The 20,066-nt window shown below is 37.3% G+C and overlaps 1 protein-coding gene across 3 annotated transcripts in view; it reads right to left on the bottom strand.

Annotated features, from left to right (window-relative positions):
* The window catches only part of LOC136032196 (zinc finger MIZ domain-containing protein 1-like), a 162,273-nt gene that overhangs the window by 123,016 nt on the left and 19,191 nt on the right, over positions 1 to 20,066 (bottom strand). For 2 of the 3 annotated variants that reach the window (XM_065712404.1, XM_065712403.1), the window contains exons 3-4: positions 19,625 to 19,801; positions 11,142 to 11,301 (exon numbers count right to left, since the gene is read on the bottom strand). In XM_065712404.1, coding sequence (XP_065568476.1) covers positions 11,142 to 11,301; positions 19,625 to 19,801 — 337 coding nt within the window. The remainder of the gene's footprint in view (positions 1 to 11,141; positions 11,302 to 19,624; positions 19,802 to 20,066) is intronic. The other variant, XM_065712405.1, reaches the window with a different exon arrangement.

The raw sequence follows: 20,066 nt of genomic DNA, 5'->3' as shown, positions 1-20,066 counted from the left end.
GAATCTATTGATTGAGGGATTGGATGAAAAATCATTTCGGTGGCTCATGTTAGACACATAATAACGTCATAAAGGGTAAACAAATTTACGCGATTTAGTGGCAATAACCATAGAAAATATTAGCAGAGTCGAACATCCAAATTTTTACTCTATAGTACGATTCCCTATTCAATTTATCATCAGTAATGAAAATAGAAGATTTTCTGAGGCGGATACACGAAGGACTGATTGCACTTGGCACGGTTACTCAAAATCAAAATGCCACTGTGTTTTTTATTTTTTTATTTTTTTTTTCAATTTTGCACGTAAAGCAATAAGAGAAGAATATGGGCCAGTGACGGTTCTAGCCTCTCTTAAGCCCCGGCCAAAGTCTTGATTAGCCCCCCCTTCTGTCTCCCACAAAATTTTCAGGCCAAATTTTAATAATCTTCATTTATTAGCAAAATCGTTTTCAATTTACTAATTAATAATAATAGGTTTTGATTATCTTTAATTTATTATTAAATGTTTAATTTATTATCAAAATATTTAAATTACTATTAATTATTTTAATTCAAATTTTCCGATTATTACAATTCAACTATCATTATTTAATTATTTTTTAACTCATTTCTATTTTATCAATTCATTAATAATTCATTGATTATTTTCATCTATTAACTGCACCCTCTGACTTATTTTATCAAATTTCAAAATTACAAACGATTATAACCGCTATACAATTTATTTGAAATTTTGCACCCCTAAAATTTCTGCGCTCAGGACAAGTGCCCCCTCCCCCCCACAAAAAAATTACCTCTGATATGGACTAAAGTAACTTTCAGCTTAAACTAAAAATAATTTGTGACAGAAATGGAAAAAAAATGTCTTCGAGAAACAACTTTGACTTAGTTTCACCAATAATTTTAGGTTGACTAGAATTCTGATGACCTTTTTCTAATTGCTAGATATATTCATACAAAAATCAATAACAAGTAAGCAGTTCTTTCGTTTTGCATTTTTTCTTCTACTATCATTAAAGTTTACAAAAACTTTTTAACGACAACATCCATTGTCATTCCGCTATATTTTGACCTGATCTTCTTAATCCTCATTTAGTTAAGTGTCATGTGGACAATTTGATACAATGTCAATACAATGTCAATAAATGCTTTAAAGCACCGGAAATTATTATTATAAAATTCGTTTATGAACTTCCCCTAGAATCGAAGAAAATACAAGATAAGTAAATAAACCAAAAACACTACAACAAATCAAGTAAAGTGACGATTTAAGTAAAGCTAAAACCCTATCAGCCCCTCAATTGCATGCTCAGTCGAAATAAATTTTCTCCAAACCCACCTTTCCTATGATCTGATGGGGAGCTGGAAATTTTGTACTATAAACTGGATATTTTTAGCTTCAGGCACCCCCTTCCCAAGGAATAGATCCACTGATCCCCCTAACATTTGCTGTGTAACAATGCAATCTTCTAAAACTGTCAAGATTTGTATAAGCTATTTATAATAACGGTTTACCATGCATGGACTGCATATATGTTTAGAAATAAATGCACATCTCAACTGGAACCTGGCCTCTGAAACAGGAAGGTTATATTTTTTCGATAGATCTAAATCCCTTAGCTAAAATTTTTTTGACTTGTTAGCATTTTAGTCAAATTTCAGCCATGAATGATGCTTTGGATAAAAAAAAATGGCAGAAATTAGCGCTTTGCTCCGGCACAATCTCGTTTGTTCATTAAGAAGAGCTTCAAACTTTTTTCTGAAAGATCTTCTCCCAACCTTCTAAAAATTCACGAAAGAAACAACACATCTTTGACCATTTTTTTCGGGAGATAACGACTTGATACGTGCGCTCTATCGTCCTTAGATAAGTTGAAATCCTCAGGTAAGTTAAAATCCTTAGATAAGTTGAAATCGTTGATTCTCCAAAAATGGGTAGAGACCAGGCTATATTCATGGGAGGGGTTAGTTGGCTTAGCCCCCCCCCCCCTATAAAAGTTTGCTTGACTCGTAAAAACGTAATAAAAATAAAAAACTCGTAAAAACACATTTTTGATGCGTTTTTATGGCCCTTGGTATTAACCAAGTGACATATAGCGATCGCAAATTCTGTCGGTCTGTCTGTCAGTCTGTCTGTTTGTCTGTCTGTCCGGGTTTTGCTACTTCAGGCACTTCCAGGCAAGCTAGGACGATAAAACTTGGCAGGCGTATCAGGGACCGGACCAGATCAATATAGAAATAGTCTTTTTTCCCGATTTGACCATCTGGGGGTGAGTGGGGGCCGGTTAATTCGGGAAAAATAGAAAAAATGAGGTATTTTTAACTTACGAACGGAGTGATCGGATCTTAATGAAATTTGAAGTTTGGAAGGATATCGTGTCTCAGAGCTCTTATTTTAAATTCCGACTGGATCCGGTGACATTGGGGGGATTTGAGGGGGAACCTAAAATCTTGGAAACCGCTTAGAGTGGAGGGATCGGGATGAAACTAGGTGAAAAAAATAAGGACAAGTCATAGATACGTGATTGACATAACCGGGACGGATCCGCTCTCTTTGGGGGAGCGGGGGGAGGGTTAATTCTGAAAAATTAGAAAAATGAGGTATTTTTTAATTATGAAGGAGTGATCGCATCTTAATGAAATTTGAAGTTTGGAGGAATATCATGTCTCAGAGTTCTTATTTTAAATTCCGACTGGATCCGGTGACATTGGGGGGAATTGAGGGGGGAATCTAAAATCTTGGAAAAAGCTTAGAGTGGAGGGATCGGGATGAAACTTGGTGGGAAAAATAAGCACAAGTCCTAAATACGTGATTGAAATAACCGGGAAGGATCCGTTCTCTTTGGAGGAGTGGGGGGAGGGTTAATTCTGAAAAATTAGAAAAATGAGGTATTTTTTAATTATGAAGGAGTGATAACATCTTAATGAAATTTGATGTTTGGAAGGATATCATGTCTCAGAGCTCTTATATTAAATTTCAACCTTATCCGGTGAAGGGGATGTTGGGGCGGGGGCGGAACCTAAACTCTTGGAAAATGCTTAAAGTGGAGGGTTCGGAATGAAACTTGGTGGTAAAAATAAGCACAAGTCCTAGATACGGGATTTATATAACCGGAACGGATCTGCTCTCTTTGGGGGAGTTGGGGGGGGATTAATTCTAAAAATTAGAAAAAACGAGGTATTTATAACTTGCGAAGGAGTGATCATATCTTACTGAAATTTCATATTTAGAAGGACCTCGAAACTTAGATCTCTTATTTTTTATCCCGACCGGGTCCAGTGTCATTAGGGTGCGGACCGAAAATCTTGGAAAACGCTTAAAGCGGAGAGATCAGGATGAAACCTGGTAAAAATAATAAGCACAAGTCCAAGATAGGTGACTGACATAACCGGGCCGGATTCGCACTATTTGGTGGAGTTGGGGGGGGGGGGTAATTCTGAAAAAATAGAAAAAATGAGGTATTTGTAACTTACTAACAGGTGATCAGATCTTAATGAAATTTGATATCTAAAAGGATCTTGTGCTTGAAAATTTTCATTTTAAATCCCGATCAGATCCGGTGACATTGAAGGGAGTTGGAGGGGGAAGCCGGAATTATTGGAAAACGTGAAATCGAGGTATCTTACGAATGGGTGATCGGATCTCAATGAAACTTGTAATAAAGAAGAATGTTATGTCTCAGATGCTCCAGTTTCAATTCGAATCGGATCTGGGGACACAGAGGGTTGGAGGGGGGAAGAGAAATCTTGGAAACCGGTAATCTTGGAAAACGCTTAGAGTGGAGATATCGGGATGAAACTTGATGGGAAGAATAAGCACAAGTTATAGATACGAGATTGACATAACTGATACGGATCCGTTCTCTTTGGGGGAGCTGGGGGTTGTTAATTTGGAAGAGTCAGAAAAATTTAGGTATTTTTAACTTAAGAACGGGTGACCGGATCTGAATAAAATTTGATATTTAGAAGAACTTATGTCTCAGAGCTCTTATTTCAAATCCCGACCAGATCTGTTGACCTTGGTGGGAGTTGGAGGGGGAAACCAGAAATCTTGGAAAATGCTTATAAATGACGTAGATACGTGACTGACGTAACCAGACTGGATCCGTGGGGGAGTTAGATGGTGGGGTTCAGTGCTTTGGCGAGTTTGGTGCTTCTGGACGTGCTAGGACGATGAAAATTGGTAGGTGTGTCAGGGAGCTGTATAAATTGACTTGATAAAGTCGTTTTCCCCGAGCAAACATCTGGGGGGGGGGCTGAAGGGAGAAGAAAAATTAGAAAAATTGAGGTATTTTTAACTTGCGACTGGGTGATCGGATTTTAATGAATTTTGATATTTAGAAGGACCTCGTGACTCAGAGCTCTTATTTTGAATCCCGACCGGCATTAAGCCTCTGATTTTCCTTTAAAGAAATCTATTGATTTTTAGAATTTTGCTAGAGCTCATACCATATGAGCTCTTGGCTCTTCCGACCTCGTCACAAGTACCATATGAGCTCTTAGCTCTTGTTTAAAGTCCTTTCCCCCAAAGAAAAATCCTGGTTACGGCGCTGGTACAGGCACTATAGTCTCTTGTGAACATTACGAGAACTAGTATTTCATAATCTTGTAAAATATTGATAGGTCATGTGGGTAAACATGCTTGTGGAAAAATTAGCACTAAAAAAAGCTAGAAATCCGTGCTACAGAGGATTGTCTGGCTACAAACCTCTCCATTTCTCTTGAAATGTTTTTAAAGGTAAAAAAAATAAGAAATCGTAAGCGCAATGAACCAAGTTCTAGAACAAGTATGGATATTCGGAACTACTTCTATATATTGATTTAAAATTTGTTTTTGTTTGTTTATGGAAGTAGAATAAAGTTTAAACTTTTAAACGAACCAAAATTATTGCTTCACAGATTACGCAAAATACATCTATAAAACTAGATTTAAGAAACTCGAGTTTTTTTTCAAAACTTGCAGAATTCCAAAAACTGAAAAGAAAAAAATTTCTTTAAAGTTTAGCTTTGAAGCTAGGGTATTTTACTTAGACAAATGTAGGGGATTTGCACAATCGAAGCTTCAAAGTATAAAAAATCACTTAAGAAATTTTGTTTTTTGGAAAACCAATGTCAGCTTCAGTTCTAAAACTAGCCTTATTTGTCTATCCGTCTTGAAAAAAAATCGTTTCCTAGTAAAAAAAAAAAAAAAATGTGCCAGTAGGATATAAAAAAAAATGAGATGCTCAAGAAAGCCTTGGAAATTATTTTTAAGTGAATGAAGCAATTTCGTATATAAGGAAGTTCACGTCATCTTGCGTACTTTTAACAGTATTACTTGATTATAGTACAAGAGGCATTCGAGATCGACTATCCCAGAATGATTTCCAAGAAACCTAGAAGAGATGCAAAATTTTTTTCTCAAGTTTGCAAAGGAAATTTGATGTTCTGCAGGAATACGAAATAAACAAAAATTTAAGTAAACTCATATTTAAAATTTAGTAAACTCACAAAGTTTACTGAACTTGGACCGCTTGGTTCTTTATGAGTAGGCCTAGTGTTTGGCATCTCGTCAGGAAGCCTTAATCCAAAGTTTACACTACTTGGTGGGGGGGGGGCTGTTTTAGTTACTTTTCTGAATAGCCGCATTTCAAACAGTAAGATGTATGCAAATGTGGCTATATGACAGAGTACCCAGGATCGTACTTTCCGCCCATGCATTTAGGGCTAAAAGAAAAGCAGGTCTTCCCCGAATAAGGTTGAAACAAGTTGTTATAAAGGATTTAAAGGAAATTGGAACTTCTTTGGATGGCGTATAGGGAAAAGCTTAGAATAGATTATGACGGAGGCGGAGCATTAGCAGCTGTTTTTGTAGTAGTAATAGTAGTGTAAATTTGACGAGGGAGCAGGCGGTACCAAAATATGTTGCTTTTCGTTTAAAAAATTGCAATGAGTAACGAAGGTTAAACTTAAAACGAACAGAAATAGCGACAAATAAGAATAGAGCAGCTTAGTCGCCCAATTTAAAGGAAGGAAGCTGGCTTTTGGCTACACCAAGGAGTTTACAACTCAATGCGGAAGACTGATTCAAAGTTGTCTACTCAATTTAACCATTGATTAAATTAACAGATTGAAATACTCCTACATTTCATGCAATTATTAAGAGGGCGCAACTTACAAACGCAATGTTTAATATAACAGAAAGCTGGCTAGAGTGAAATTGAATTTCAAGACAGTGCTATGACCTCTAGTAGCTTATACATTCCGACATCAAACTATATTTCTCCAACTCCCAGGAAGAATCACAAACGAGAAACTCGGTTTTCCTAAAGCATGCACCCGCAGAATTTTTCTAAGAAAGGACAAGCCCGTACAACTTTTTTCAGTGGGAGGAGCAAAGGCTGAATATCATTTACATAAAACTAAAATCAAGAACTTTGCAACTTTTGTGTATTTTTGATCCTTCATGAGTGGGGGGCGGTCCAAATATCCGACCACATCTGTTAACACCTACGTTTCAAACACTTTGCAAATACTTCATGCCTTCTCGGATCAAATCTCACGTCCGTGGGAGTCAACCTTCCAGTATGAATTGCCCATATTTCTAAAACTAACATCAGCCCCTAAGGCGAAGCCTCTTTGACCTTTTACTGTCGAATATAAAATTCTGAGAGGTTGAGACAAATAATTAGTCTGCATGATTCCTCTTCTGATTAATAACAACATTTGCTTACATCCGTATTCGCCCTACCTATCATTATATATGATCGCAGTAAACTTGGGTAAAACGATTAACCACTAATCGTATTATCAATCCAGGTTCCATCACCTGGCGACGCCTGTCAAAACCCCCTACGTATGACAACCAGCAATATAGACTTCAGACTAGCCGACAACCTCGGATGGTATGCAGACACAATAGAAAGGGTAAACAGTCAAAGCAACACGAGAAAGCAACAAGGGAGGAATTTGCCAGTCAAAGGTTTTAAATCAACTTCACAGAGAGAGTTTGATCTTGTGATAGCTCAGTCATCCAACATCATGAGCACCCAAAATCTTTTTTTGAAGGGGGGGCAAGGTTGCACAAAATAGGGGGAAGATGATTGTTAAATATTTTTTTTAGCATAATCGTCATATTCCTCATATATCACAAAAATGTGCACTTGCAAGCGCCAGGTAAGAAAGGTCATGCCCTTAAAAACATGCTTGGATCAACTGCATTTTGAAATTGCTGGGCTATGTGGGAGGATGACAGAAGACAGTTGGGTTCAGAAAACCCTTGAATATGTCAGCAGGGTTGTCAACCGGACACATTTTCTGTCAAAAAGACACATTCCCATGTGCTGGTACACATAGCCATAAACGGGAAAAAGTGAAATAATTTAGAAATTCGGGACATAAAAGGGCAAAAAAGAGAAAAATTTTGTCAATTTATGACATAAAACGAAACATTTCTCAACTGGATATGCCTTTTGGTGAAAAAAAAAAATAAAATGTCACGTTTCGCCGAAGTATATTTTTTCCTCTTTTTTTTAGCATCCAAGTTTACCAGGGATGTCGTAAGTCAAGGACTCTAGAATAAGGGATTTGCATGTTCATATGAGTTTCGTGGTTTAACACATAGTCATTTTGTATGAATGTTTTATACGAACTTTTTCATTATATTTGATATTAATTGGTCCCTTTGAAAGTGGTTTACAAAGCGTCTTTTGGTTAATAATACAACTGAAAAAAAAACGTTAGTATTTGAGATTTCAAGATGGACACGTTTTAGCTAAAAAACGACAAATTTTTAGATACTCCGAGGACTGATCTCTTATTCTTATCTCTAAGATTAGCCTAGCCTACATAATTTAAAGAGACACGGCCTAACTTATTCAGGTTTGAGAACTGCTGGATAAGGCAGATTGGAGATAGATAGGAGCTTCAATTCCAAACCCCTCTGACTAAAGCCTTTAAATCTTTACAGTGTATTTTAGCCGTCTTATTCAAATTTGTAGCCTCTTCCAAGTAAATTCTCTCGTCCGTGCCAGAGTATGGCCCCAGCTTGTCCCCTATATTGTGTTTTAAACAAAGACCTTGCCTCTGAGTCGTATCCAAGGGGTTTAACCCCCTGGAAATTTCACCCAATTCGTAAGATAAACAAATTTGTGATGCGTTTTTGTAGCTACCCCCAAACCAAAATCCTGGATACACCCTTGCCTAGAATAGTAAGCAACTCATAATCCTAAGTAAATTATATAAATAAAAGTCAAACAAAAACAACAAGTTGAAATGAAAACTACAAAAAAATCTAGTTTAACCGTTTTTTTTCTGCTGAATGGATTTTTAAAATGAAACAAATAAGGAAAATTTTTTTCATAAAAAATTATCAGTATTGCCTTTCTGACAAATCAAATATTACCTACATACATTAACGTTGGTACAATGAACAAAGCTTAAACTTCAGCTCTGAATGTTCAAAGAATAGATCTCGCGGTAACTTTTCACCCAGCATTGTCGCTTTAACTTGCTTTTAAAAAATAACGTCAGAGAAACAAAGAAACGTAATTTTTTAACCCAACATTACAACCCCGTACCAAAACTGTTGCAAATACTTTGAGCAATAGTTGCCAAAGATTTTTTATAGAGCCCGAAACCTGGCAAAAAGATGTATATCCATTTTTATACTGTTCATGGAACATGAGCATTAAGAAAAGAATAACCCTTGTCAATAGAAATGAAAACTCTGGAAATGAAAGTTTGAAAACCAAATATAGGACTTTCTGAGGGGGGGAGGAGTTTTAGAAATATATTTAAGGCCCAAATTTTACAACTTTGTGATAGGTCCTTTAAATATACATAAGTGTGACCAGTTTAACTTCTGGTATATAGGAAGTGAAAGCCATCTTACACATATAAAGGTTCTATCGGACCCATTAACCAATATCTGGTTAAATTAACTCCGACCAAATTTTCCGAATTTTCATAAGAGCTCCTTCAAGTCAAAGTAGAAGGTAGGATATATTTACCCCATAGCTTCCTCTTACCTGGAGCAGTATATTTAACCTAAGCGTTCGACAGCAGAATTTTGTTCCCGCAATATTTTTTAACTTCAATGAACAAAGCAGGGGGTTAAGTCAGCGGGAGCCACTCTCATAAAAAGTGTCACTTTAATAGAAAAAAAAAGACCGGTGTTAACCATGGTTTTCAGCTCCTAGACAAACATAAAAAAGAAACAGCGAAGAATCAACTGGATAAATTTTTTTCATAATGCCCGATCTCAGTCATTCGTAACCAACTAGACACATTAACCCTTCCTAGAGTGCAAAGTAAGCACCCATTCGCGTTTAGTATCAAAGCAGAGAACCCGGTGATTTAGAGCATCCGATGCATACCATTGCTATACGCGCGTTTAAAGGTCGTGTATAGCGATTTGTAAGAACCCCTGAAGGCCGCATTGATGTAGGGAGGAGCTTAGTGACATCCAAAAGCGGTAATACCCTAATTGGAATTACTATATCTTCCTACATTTAGATAGTAAATTAAGAAGTAGAGACTCCTCAAAGAGCATTTCCTTTTTGGTGATGAGAGAGGCAGGTAATGAAGTCAGAAGAGACAGGAGGACTCGGAATTTCTATGAAGGAATGCACGAGCCCGTGAGAAGTTCACCGAGACACAAATGTATGCAAAGGAAGGGCAATAAAACCGACCGAGTTGCTTTTTCATCGCAGACAGATCAAGATTTAATAGGAACGAAAACACACGTCAGTGATTTACTGAAGTTAGGGAACGGCTTAATGTGAGCCTTCAATAACAGCTTGATCAATATATAAGCTAAAAAAAAGCTTGAATGTTAATCATATTTCATAAAGTATCGCTAGTACTAAACCAGCAATTTAAGAGGAATTACTAAAACTTTCAATTTTAGGAAGATTTAGTGATTAGAAAATGAAGAAAGTGCATACGAAGTTTAATAAGCTAAGTTCATATTGGATTACTGGAACAACATTTCTGACCACATATGAGCTGCCACTACGCTTCAAAACTCCCCTAATGTCAAGTACAATCAAACCGCAATACATCCAACAAGGCTAGGTGTCTACAGCTCACGTTACACCTTTGTTCCAGCGATAGGGAGTCGAAAACTAAAAATGCCAGCTTGGAATTTGAGGATTTTGGCAAGATTCAATTCTGATTCTATCTCCCACATTCAATGACTTCGGAAAACCGACTTTCACTCTCTGGACTCGGAGTCGTAAAATTTTGAGTGGTTCAAGTTCCCAGGTAAGTCCTTATATTACTGATAAGTCCCTAGAATGCTATAATTTGGAAATTTGTTAGAATGTTTTCGAATTATTAGCACAGCTTCTACGACTTTGCTTCTTACAGGTGTTAGAAATAGTTGGAATTCATCAGTGGAACCTTTTCCGGGCATTTCTTTAATAACTAATACTTATTTTTTTTCTAAATTTAATAGGCGGTCGTCCAAATCTGGCAAGTGTAAAAACTCACACAAACCAGGAGAATTTCGAACCCTAAGCTTAGTCCCTTACTACAGTCTTCCTACTAACCACGTTGATGAACACTGCTTTAGATTGTTCTCAACTGATGGCTGTTTAAGTAGTTTAGTTCTTGAACAGAATTAAAACGTGACATAGTGAGTCCATATTCAAGGCTGTCTTACCATAACCAAACGTGAAATGACTCTTCAGGTTACTAAATTTAAGGCACTAAACTTACACTAGCCCTGAAAGCGCCTTCTTCATCAACACAAGATGTAAATCAAGAGCATTACTATTTACGTAGATAATTCACAATAATAAGCACATCTATAAATGGGTGGAGAGCAGGATAAGGAGATTCCTCAAAAGACTGGTTAAGTTCTCCCAAGGAACGTTTGAAGAAAAAAAATTGTGAAAATAACACTCTATTTCAAGCACTAAACAATCCGGAAATCCTTGGAACTTTGTAGAATACCTTTTTTATGACGTCTTCTGTGGTGCGAGGTCGCTATAAAAATAAGGCCCGATACATAACTAGTCAACTTCTATCTATGTTTCTGGAAGAAATTGTTTTCATTTCCTCCTATAAGTTATATTAGCAAAATCGCAGAACAGACGTACGTACAAGTAAACTTCAACTGTAGAGAATCTCCATCTAACAAAATAAGATTCATACCTGTCCAAACTGGCCCATGTCTGGTCGTTCTTGCAATGCTACTACGCTCGCTGTTGCAGTGGCTGTCGCAGTAGCTGCTGCAGCTACCATAGCAGCTGTGTTCAATGAGGAAGGACCGTACTGCGCGTCTTGTTGATGTCCACCACTTCCAACAAAACTGCTATAACAACATGCATTGGTTAAATATCAGGATTTACAACATAATTACTGGTCTTAACGAGATAAAAGTTACTACTAGATATACCTGTTTTATTCTGCTTATTCGCTACATTTTTCTTATTATTATTATTCTAAAAATGTCCAAGATAGTTGTTCAGCAAGGGTAGTATTGTTAGAACAAGAGGGTATATACAAACGGTAGTAAGCAGAAATTATTCTTGGGAGGGGGGGGGGTGCAGAGCGTGCAAAAGCTTCAGATAAGTAAAATTCAGAAAACAAATTTCTTCCATCCGAAAAGCCTGTTATTTCAAGTGTCCTGAATTTAAAATTCTAGGCCTTTTAGGAGATGACGATAGGTTCTGCTCACAAGGAAGTGGGGCATAAATACACGCTACAAAATGTTTTCATTTATTATTGACCAGTGGTAGGCTACTAGCAGTAGCCTACAAGAAGTAGCATAGTAGTAGCAGACCAGTAATACAGGAGGTTAAGCTAACCAGCAGCAGTAGTAGTAGAACCAGTAGTAGCTTGAAAACAGTATAATGCATAGAAATTGTCTCAAAAATAATAGAAACAAGTTTCAGATTCTATGCGTCATAAGTTTCTCAGAGAAGGTAAAATATAATTCATCAATAATCCTTTAAACTCGTCTGATGGCCCAAGAAAAACAAGGTCCCATGGAAAGCATGATGACGTGGTATAATGAAAAATGAATCTCTAATTATTTTCTTTTATATTCTTTAGATTTAGTTAACTTTTAGAACCTGTTAAGTTTGGAAGGTTGACCATTTGTTAGTAACGTGAATTGGAAAAGTTAAATAACTATATATTTTGTTGATTTGTTCTTTGCTTTTTCAATTCGTGGGTAGTCAATCTTCGCTTTGAAATCATTGTGTTCTTTAGACTTCACTTCGTCTTCTTCAAACTCCTATTTTCGGTACTGAGGAAGGACCGCCAACAACAGTCTAAATATCAGCGAAGTCTTTCACTACTATTGGCCTTGTCCCGTCCTTTATTTGAAAATATTTAACTTATTCATCAGTGTCGGCCAATTCGGTCTTAAAATTCAAATAACAATATTTTCCAAAATAAAGTAAAAAATGACATTAAGACTCACATGAACATAAATTATAGCATATATGAGGGTATTTGCCCCCTCCTCAGCCTCCAGCTCCTCAAGATAAGGTTATATAGTGCTTTACTGGGAGTATTTATGAATGCAAGAAATGTAGTTAATGGGCAATTGGAGGTATTTTATGGTATTTATCAATCGTCTGTTAAAACGTCTGAATTAAAAATTCTACTGTCCAAAGGAAGTGTGTACCAATAAGCCGTTGCCAAATATCAATTAGTAGGAGCGTACCCAGGATCTTTGTCCTGGGGATGTTTATTTTGATTTGCTTATATGTATTTCACTACATTTTTACGAGTCGGACAAGCCTTTCAGGTGATGAGGGTTCAAACCCGGTCCCCCCTCCAGATACATCCTTGTTCATTAGGATTTGATAACATGAAGTCGCTAGTTTTTTGGGTAAACGGTATGTATTAACAGTTCATTGTGATGGACTGCATATACGTACGTACTGAGACATTTTTCGGAAGGGGGTCGAAAACAAAATTTTTAACTTAAATGAACTTTATAGTTAGATCACCAGAAAATCTGATTTTTCTATGCATGTAATACTATGAAAGCTAATTTTCTAGAGACCTTCGGCGAGTATAAGCAATAGTCACTTCTTTTAATTCGTTATCACAAATTGTTTGTCCCTAAGTTTTAATTTAAATGTGGAATTTCTACACGTCTCAAGTTTTAATATCTCTCTTAATTTTCTTTTGGAATTGCTTTAGTTTATTAATGTAATTTGAAGGGATACGCAAAAAAGTGTGTAGCATGATAGCCATACTCTATACATAAGATCTTCTCTTGTCTTTTTAGTTCTGCATTCCTTGAAACCAATCATTTTCTTGTAATTCATGCTTAATACATGCTATTATTTACACCTGTTTCATTCAAAGCTCCGTTTTATATTGAATCTGCATTTCTTTTCCTTGCATAAGCTTATTTTGAATTTCTTTTCTTTTTATCAACATCATTAGCTTTTCTACATTGAACTAGAAAGCTTTATTTTTTTAACCTTATATTTATTCAAGTCTAAAATTTCCCTATAATAAACAGAAGTAACGTAATGGCACAGCCAGAGGAATAAGAGGGGGAAGCCTCCACCCGCGTTGTGTGGCATAACATGATGTAGAAATATGTCCTTCCTGAAGGCACATTAGCAATGCAAACAAATACAACATTCGAAAGTTAGAATTCTTCTCCCTAAAAAGAGTCCTATAGTTCTATTTATATTTGATATGCATTTTTATGACACTTGGTATTAACCAAATAACAATCGCAAATTCTATCGGTCTGTCTGTCGGTCCCGGTTTTGCTACTTTAAACACTTCCAGGTAAGCTAGGACGATGAAATTTGGCAGGCGTATCAGGGACTAGACCAGACTAAATTAGAAATAGTCATTTTCCCGATTTGACCATATGTAGGGAGTGGGAGGGGGTAATTCGGAAAAAATAGAAAAAATGAAGTATATTTAACTTACGAACGGTTACTCATATCTTAATGAAATTTGATGCTTGGAAGGATATCATGTCTCAGAGCTCTTATTTTAAATCCCGATCGGATCTGGTGACATTGGGGGGGGGGGGGGGCGAGTTGGGAGAGGGAAACCTAAAATCTTGGAAAACATTTAGAGTGGAGGGATCGGCATGAAACTTGGTGGGAAAAATAAGCACAAGTCCTAGATACATGAATGACATAACCGGAACGGATTCGCTCTCTTTGGGGTAGTTGGGGGGGGTTAATTCTGAAAAATTAGAAAAAATGAGGCATTTTTAACTTACGAACAGGTGATCGGATCTCAATGAAATTTGACATTTAGAAGGATATCGTGTCTCAAAGCTCTTATTTTAAATCCCGACCGGATCTGGTGACATTGGGGGGGGGGGCTTAGGGGGACCTAAAATCATGGAAAACGCTTAGAGTGGAGGGATCAGGATGAAACTTGGTGGGAAAAACAAGCAGAAGTCTTAGATACGTGATTGACAATATTGGAACGGATCCGCTCTATTTGGGGGAATAGGGGGGAGGGTTAATTCTATAAAATTCGAAAAAATGACGTATTTTTAACTTGCGAAGGAGTGATCGGATCTTCATGAAACTTCATATTTAGAAGGACCTCGTAACTCAGATCTCTTATTTTAAATCTCAACCGGATCCAGTGTCATTGGGGGGGGACCGGAAATCTTAGAAAATACTTAAAGCGGAGAGGTCAGGATGAAACTGGATAAGAAGAATAAAAACAAGTCTAAGATACGTGACTGATATAACCGGACCGGATCCGCTCTCTTTGGTAGAGTTGGGGCGGGGGGTAATTCGGAAAAATGAGGTATTTGTAACTTATGAACAGGTGATCAGATCTTAATGAAATTTGATATTTAGAAGGCTCTTGGGCTTTAAAGCTCTTATTCTAAATTCCGACCAGATCCTGTGACATTGGGGGGAGTTGGAGGGAGAAACGGGAAGTCTTGGAAAACGTGAAAATTGGGATATTTTTATCTTACGAATAGGTGATCGCATCTTGATGAAACTTGATATATAGAAGGATCTTATGTCTCAGGTGCTCCATTTTCGACTCGAATTGGATCCGGAGACATAGGGGGTTGAGGAGGGAAACAGAAAGTCTTGAAAAACGCTTAGAGTGGATAGATCGGGATGAAACTTGATGGAAAGAATAAACACAAGTTCTAGAATAAGTACGAGATTGACATAATTGGAACGGGTCCGTTCTCTTTGGAGGAGCTTAGGGTGTAAATTTGGAAAAATTAGAAAAATTTAGGTATTTTTAACTTAAGAACGGGTGACCGGATCTTAATGAAATTTGATATTTAGAAGGAATTCATGTCTCAGGGCTCTTATTTCAAATCCCGACAAGATCTGTTAACATTGGGGGGAGTTGGAGGGGGAAATCGGAAATCTTGGAAAACGCTTAGAGTGGAGGAATCGGGGTGAAGCTTGGTGGATAGAATAAGCAAATGTCGTAGATACGTGATTGACTTAACCGTACTACATTCGCTCTCTTTGGGGGAGTTGGGGGGAGGGGTTCAGTGATTTGGCGAGTTTGGTGCTTCTGGACGAGCTAGGACGATGAAAATTCGTAGGCGTGTTTTTTGACTTGATAAAGTCGTTTTCACAGATTCGACCATCTGGGGGGCTAAAGGGAGAGGAAAAATTAGAAAAAATGAGGTATTTATAACTTACGAGTGGGTGATCGGATCTTAATGGATTTTGACATTTAGAAGGAAATCGTGACTCGGAGCTCTTATTTTAAATCCCGACCGGCATTAAGCCTCTGACTTTCCTTTTAAATCAATCTATTGATTCTTAGAATTTTGTTAGAGCTCATACCTATGAGCTCTTGGCTCTTAGCTCTTCTGGCCTCGTCACAAGTGCCATATGAGCTCTTAGCTCTTGTTTTTTTTTTTCTTATAGTTCTAAGGTCAATATTAATAGGTACAGATAAGTGAGCTTGGCATTTTTGTTTTCCAAGTCAAAAATTACATTTTCCCTTAGGGGTTGACAAACCCCATTTATCAAAAGAGTAGGAGGCTTAAATGGAGTGGCTAGAGGGAGCGGGCGAACTTCTCATTTCTAAGTGTAGAACATGCAATACAAATATGTGTTGTTTAAATGCATAGTGATTATCTACCTTTATCAAACTCTAATAAAATAAAAAAACTTGGACCCTTTCTGAAATTAAATAAAAAAAAACAAGTTTTATAACTGAAAGTAAGAAGCGACATTAAAACTTAAAACGAAGAGAAATTACCTCGTATATGAAAGGGTCTGCTTCCTCATCAACGCCCCGCTCTTTAGGCTAAAGTTTGACTCTTTCTGTCAACTCTACTTTTTAAAATAGTAAAAAAAACTTTAGCGTAAAGAGCGGGGCGTTGATGAGGAAGCAGCCCCTTTCATATACGAAGTAATTTCTGTTCGTTTTAAGTTTTAATGTCGCTCCTTACTTTCAGTTAAAAAAAACTTGTTTTTTTATTTAATTTCTGAACGTTTTTGAATCAATGCATGTTTTGATTTTGGCTCTCCGCAGATGAATAATTAAACGAAATTTGCATACTTATTTTTGTTGGTTAAATGGCTTTATCACAGTTTTTGATCGAATGATTTTGAGCAAATAGGAGCGGGGAAGGAGGCCTAGTTGCCCTCCAATTTTTTGGTTACTTAAAAAGGCAACTAGAATTTTAAATTTTTTACGAATGTTTTTATTAGTAAAAGATATACGTAGCTTACAAATTAGGTTAAGTAACGAACTTTTGTATTCTCATGTTTTTATTACGTATATGAGAGGGTTTACCCCCTCGTCAGCACCTCGCTCTTTACACTAAAGCTTAAATTTTATCCCAATTCCTTAAGAATGACCACTGAATCACGAAAGCCGTAGAATAAATAATTGAAATTAATAAAAATACTTCAGCGTAAAGGGCGAGGTATTAGGAGGAGGTGAGCCGCTCATATGCTTAACAATTTCTGTTCGTTTTAAGATTTAATGCTGCTCCTTACTTCCGGTTGAAAAAACTTTTTCCTATTTATTTTTTCATTGTTTTTTTTTTAAATAATGCTAGAAAATCCTGCACTCCCTTCATGGAAATTTTCTTCCCCCATGAAAACTTCCTCGATGGAATGTTCCCCAACATATCCCCACCAAACAATCCCCCTGAAAACGTCTGTACACTTCCCCTTAACCATTATTAACCATTACTATATGTAAGCACTGGTCAAAGTTTGTAACTTATAGCCCCTCCCACGGGGACTGTGGGGGAGTAAGTCGCCCCCGAGGACATAGTTATAAGGTTTTTCAACTACGCTGAATAAAATGGCTGTCTCAGAATTTTGATCCGGTGACTTTGGGAAAACAATTAGCATGGGAAGGGGCCTAGGTGCCCTCCAATTTTTTTGGTCACTTAAAAAGGGCACTAGAACTTTTCATTTCCGTTAGAATGAGCCCTCTCACAAAATTCAAGGACCACTGGGTCGATGCGATCACCTCTGGGGAAAAAAACAAAAACTTGTGACGAGGCCAGAAGAGCTAAGAGCCAAGAGATCATATGGTATGAGCTCTAACAAAATTCTATGAAAAAATAGATTGATTTAAAAAGGAAAATAAGAGGCTTAATGCCGGTCAGGATTTAAAATAAGAGCTCTGAGTCACGATGCCCTTCTAAATATCAAATTCATTAAGATCCGATCACCAACTCGTAAGTTATAAATGCCTCATTTTTTCTAATTTTTCCTCTCCCTTTAGCCCCCCAGATGGTCGAATCTGGGAAAACGACTTTATCAAGTCAAATTGTGCACCTCCCTGACACGCCTACCAATTTTCATCGTCCTAGCACGTCCAGAAGCACCAAACTCGCCAAATCACTCAACTCCTCCCCCCAACTCCTCCAAAGAGAGCGAATCCAGTACGATTCTGTCAATCACGTATCAAGGACATTTGTTTATTCTATCCACCAAGCTTCATCCCGATTCCTCCACTCCAAGTTTTTTCCAAGATTTCCCCCTCCAACTCCCCCCAATGTCAAAAGATCTGGTCGGGATTTGAAACAAGAGCTCTGAGACATGAATTCCTTCTAAAAATCAAATTTCATTAAGATCTGACCATCTATTCGTAAGATAAAAATATCCCAATTTTCACATTTTCCAAGAATTCCGGTTTCCCCCTCCAACTCCCCCCAATGTCACAGGATCTGGTCGGAATTTAAAATTAGAACTTTAAAGCAAAGGATCCTTCTAAATATCAAATTTCATTAAGATCTGGTCACCCTTTCGTAAGTTACAAATACCTCAATTTTCAAAATTACCCCCCCCCCCCAATTCCACCAAAGAGAGCAGATCCGGTCCGGTTATGTCAGTCACGTATATTAGACAGGTTTCTATTCTTCCCATCCAGTTTCATCCAGATCTCACCGCTTTAAGAATTTTCTAAGATTTCCGGTCCCCCAACTGCCCCCCCCCAATTACGCTTGATCCGGTTGAGATTTAAAATAAGAGATCTGAGTTACGAGGTCCTTCTAAATAGGAAGTTTCATGAAGATCCGATCACTCCTTAGTAAGTTAAAAATACGTGTTTTTTCTTATTTTTCAGAATTAACCCCCCCCCCCAATAGAGCGGATCAGTTCCAATTATGTAAATCACGTATGTAAGACTTCTGCTTATTTTTCCCACCAAATTTCATCCCGATCCCTCCACTCTAAGCGTTTTCCATGATTTTAGGTTCCCCCACCCCAAACTTCCCCCAATGTCACCAGATCCGGTCAGGATTTAAAATAAGAGCTTTGAGACACGATATCCTTCTAAATATCAAATTTCATTGACCGATCACCCGTTCGTAAGTTAAAAATACCTCATTTTTTCTAATTTTTCAGAATTAACCCCCCCCCCCCAACTACCCCAAAGAGAGCGGATCCGTTCCGTTTATGTCAATCATGTATCTAGGACTTGTGCTTATTTTTCCAACCAAGTTTCATTCCGATCCCTCCACTCTAAGTGTTTTCTAAGATTTTAGGTTTCCCCCCTCCAACTCCCCTCAATATCATCAGATCCCGTCGGGATTTAAAATAAGAGCTCTGAGACACAATATCATTCCAAACATCAAATTTCATTAAGATCCCATAACCCGCTCATAAGTTGAAAATACTTATTTTTTTCTGTTTTTTCCGAATTAACCGACCCCCCACTCCCCGCCCCAGATGGTCAAATCTGGAAAACGACTATTTCTAATTTAATCTGGTCCGGTCCCTGATAGGCTTGCCAAATTTCATCGTCCTAGCTTACCTGGAAGTGCCTAAAGTAACAAAACCGGGACCGACAGACAGACCGACAGAATTTGCGATTGCTATATGTCACTTGGTTAATACCAAGTGCCAAAAAAAAACAAAAAAACAAGCAAATAAACACGCATCCATGATCTGCCTTCTGGCAAAAAATACAAAATTCCACATTTTTGTAGATAGGAGCTTGAAACTTCTGCCATAGGGTTCTCTGATACTAAACTTGAAGAAACTTATATATTGAAAATCAGCACTAAAATGTGTTTTTTTTATGTAGCTATTGGTATCAAAATTTCATTTTTTAGAGTTTTGGTTACTATTGAGGCGGGTCGCTCTTTACTACAGTTCGTTACCACGAACTGTTTAATGGAACCATGACTCCACTCACAGAATTGATAATTAAATGAAAGCATTACTTACTTAGTTAATCCCTGACGATAGTTCCCCTGAACAGGTGGACCAATATATGTCTTGTTGTTCCCCTGATAGCCTTGATTTCCAGAGGCTGAAACAAGAGGCGATGACTGGTTTCCTCCTGTTAATCCCCAAACCGTTGTAACTACTGAAAGCTGTTGACCACCGCTTCCGGACCAATCACTAAATAAAATAAATTCAGTAAGAGTCTCTCTTGAATACTAACTTTTGTTTTCTTTAATTGCCCTCTTGTTTTTAATAAGAAAGAATGGACATACCTGAAATGATGCAATAAAAAAAGGAGTATGCAGTACGAACATATTGAAAATTTGGCACGGTTAACATTGCAGTAGATAAGTAACCGGGTGGGACGAACAGGCCTAAGAAATCTCGTTTATAAATTAACAAACTAGTCTGAAATCCAGTCTAAGATATGTGAAATAAGTGT

Source organism: Artemia franciscana, chromosome 10 (genome assembly GCF_032884065.1).
Source record: "Artemia franciscana chromosome 10, ASM3288406v1, whole genome shotgun sequence".
NCBI classification, from domain to species: domain Eukaryota; kingdom Metazoa; phylum Arthropoda; class Branchiopoda; order Anostraca; family Artemiidae; genus Artemia; species Artemia franciscana.
Note: the sequence above shows the minus strand (reverse complement) of the source record. Positions and strands in the feature narration are given on the sequence as shown.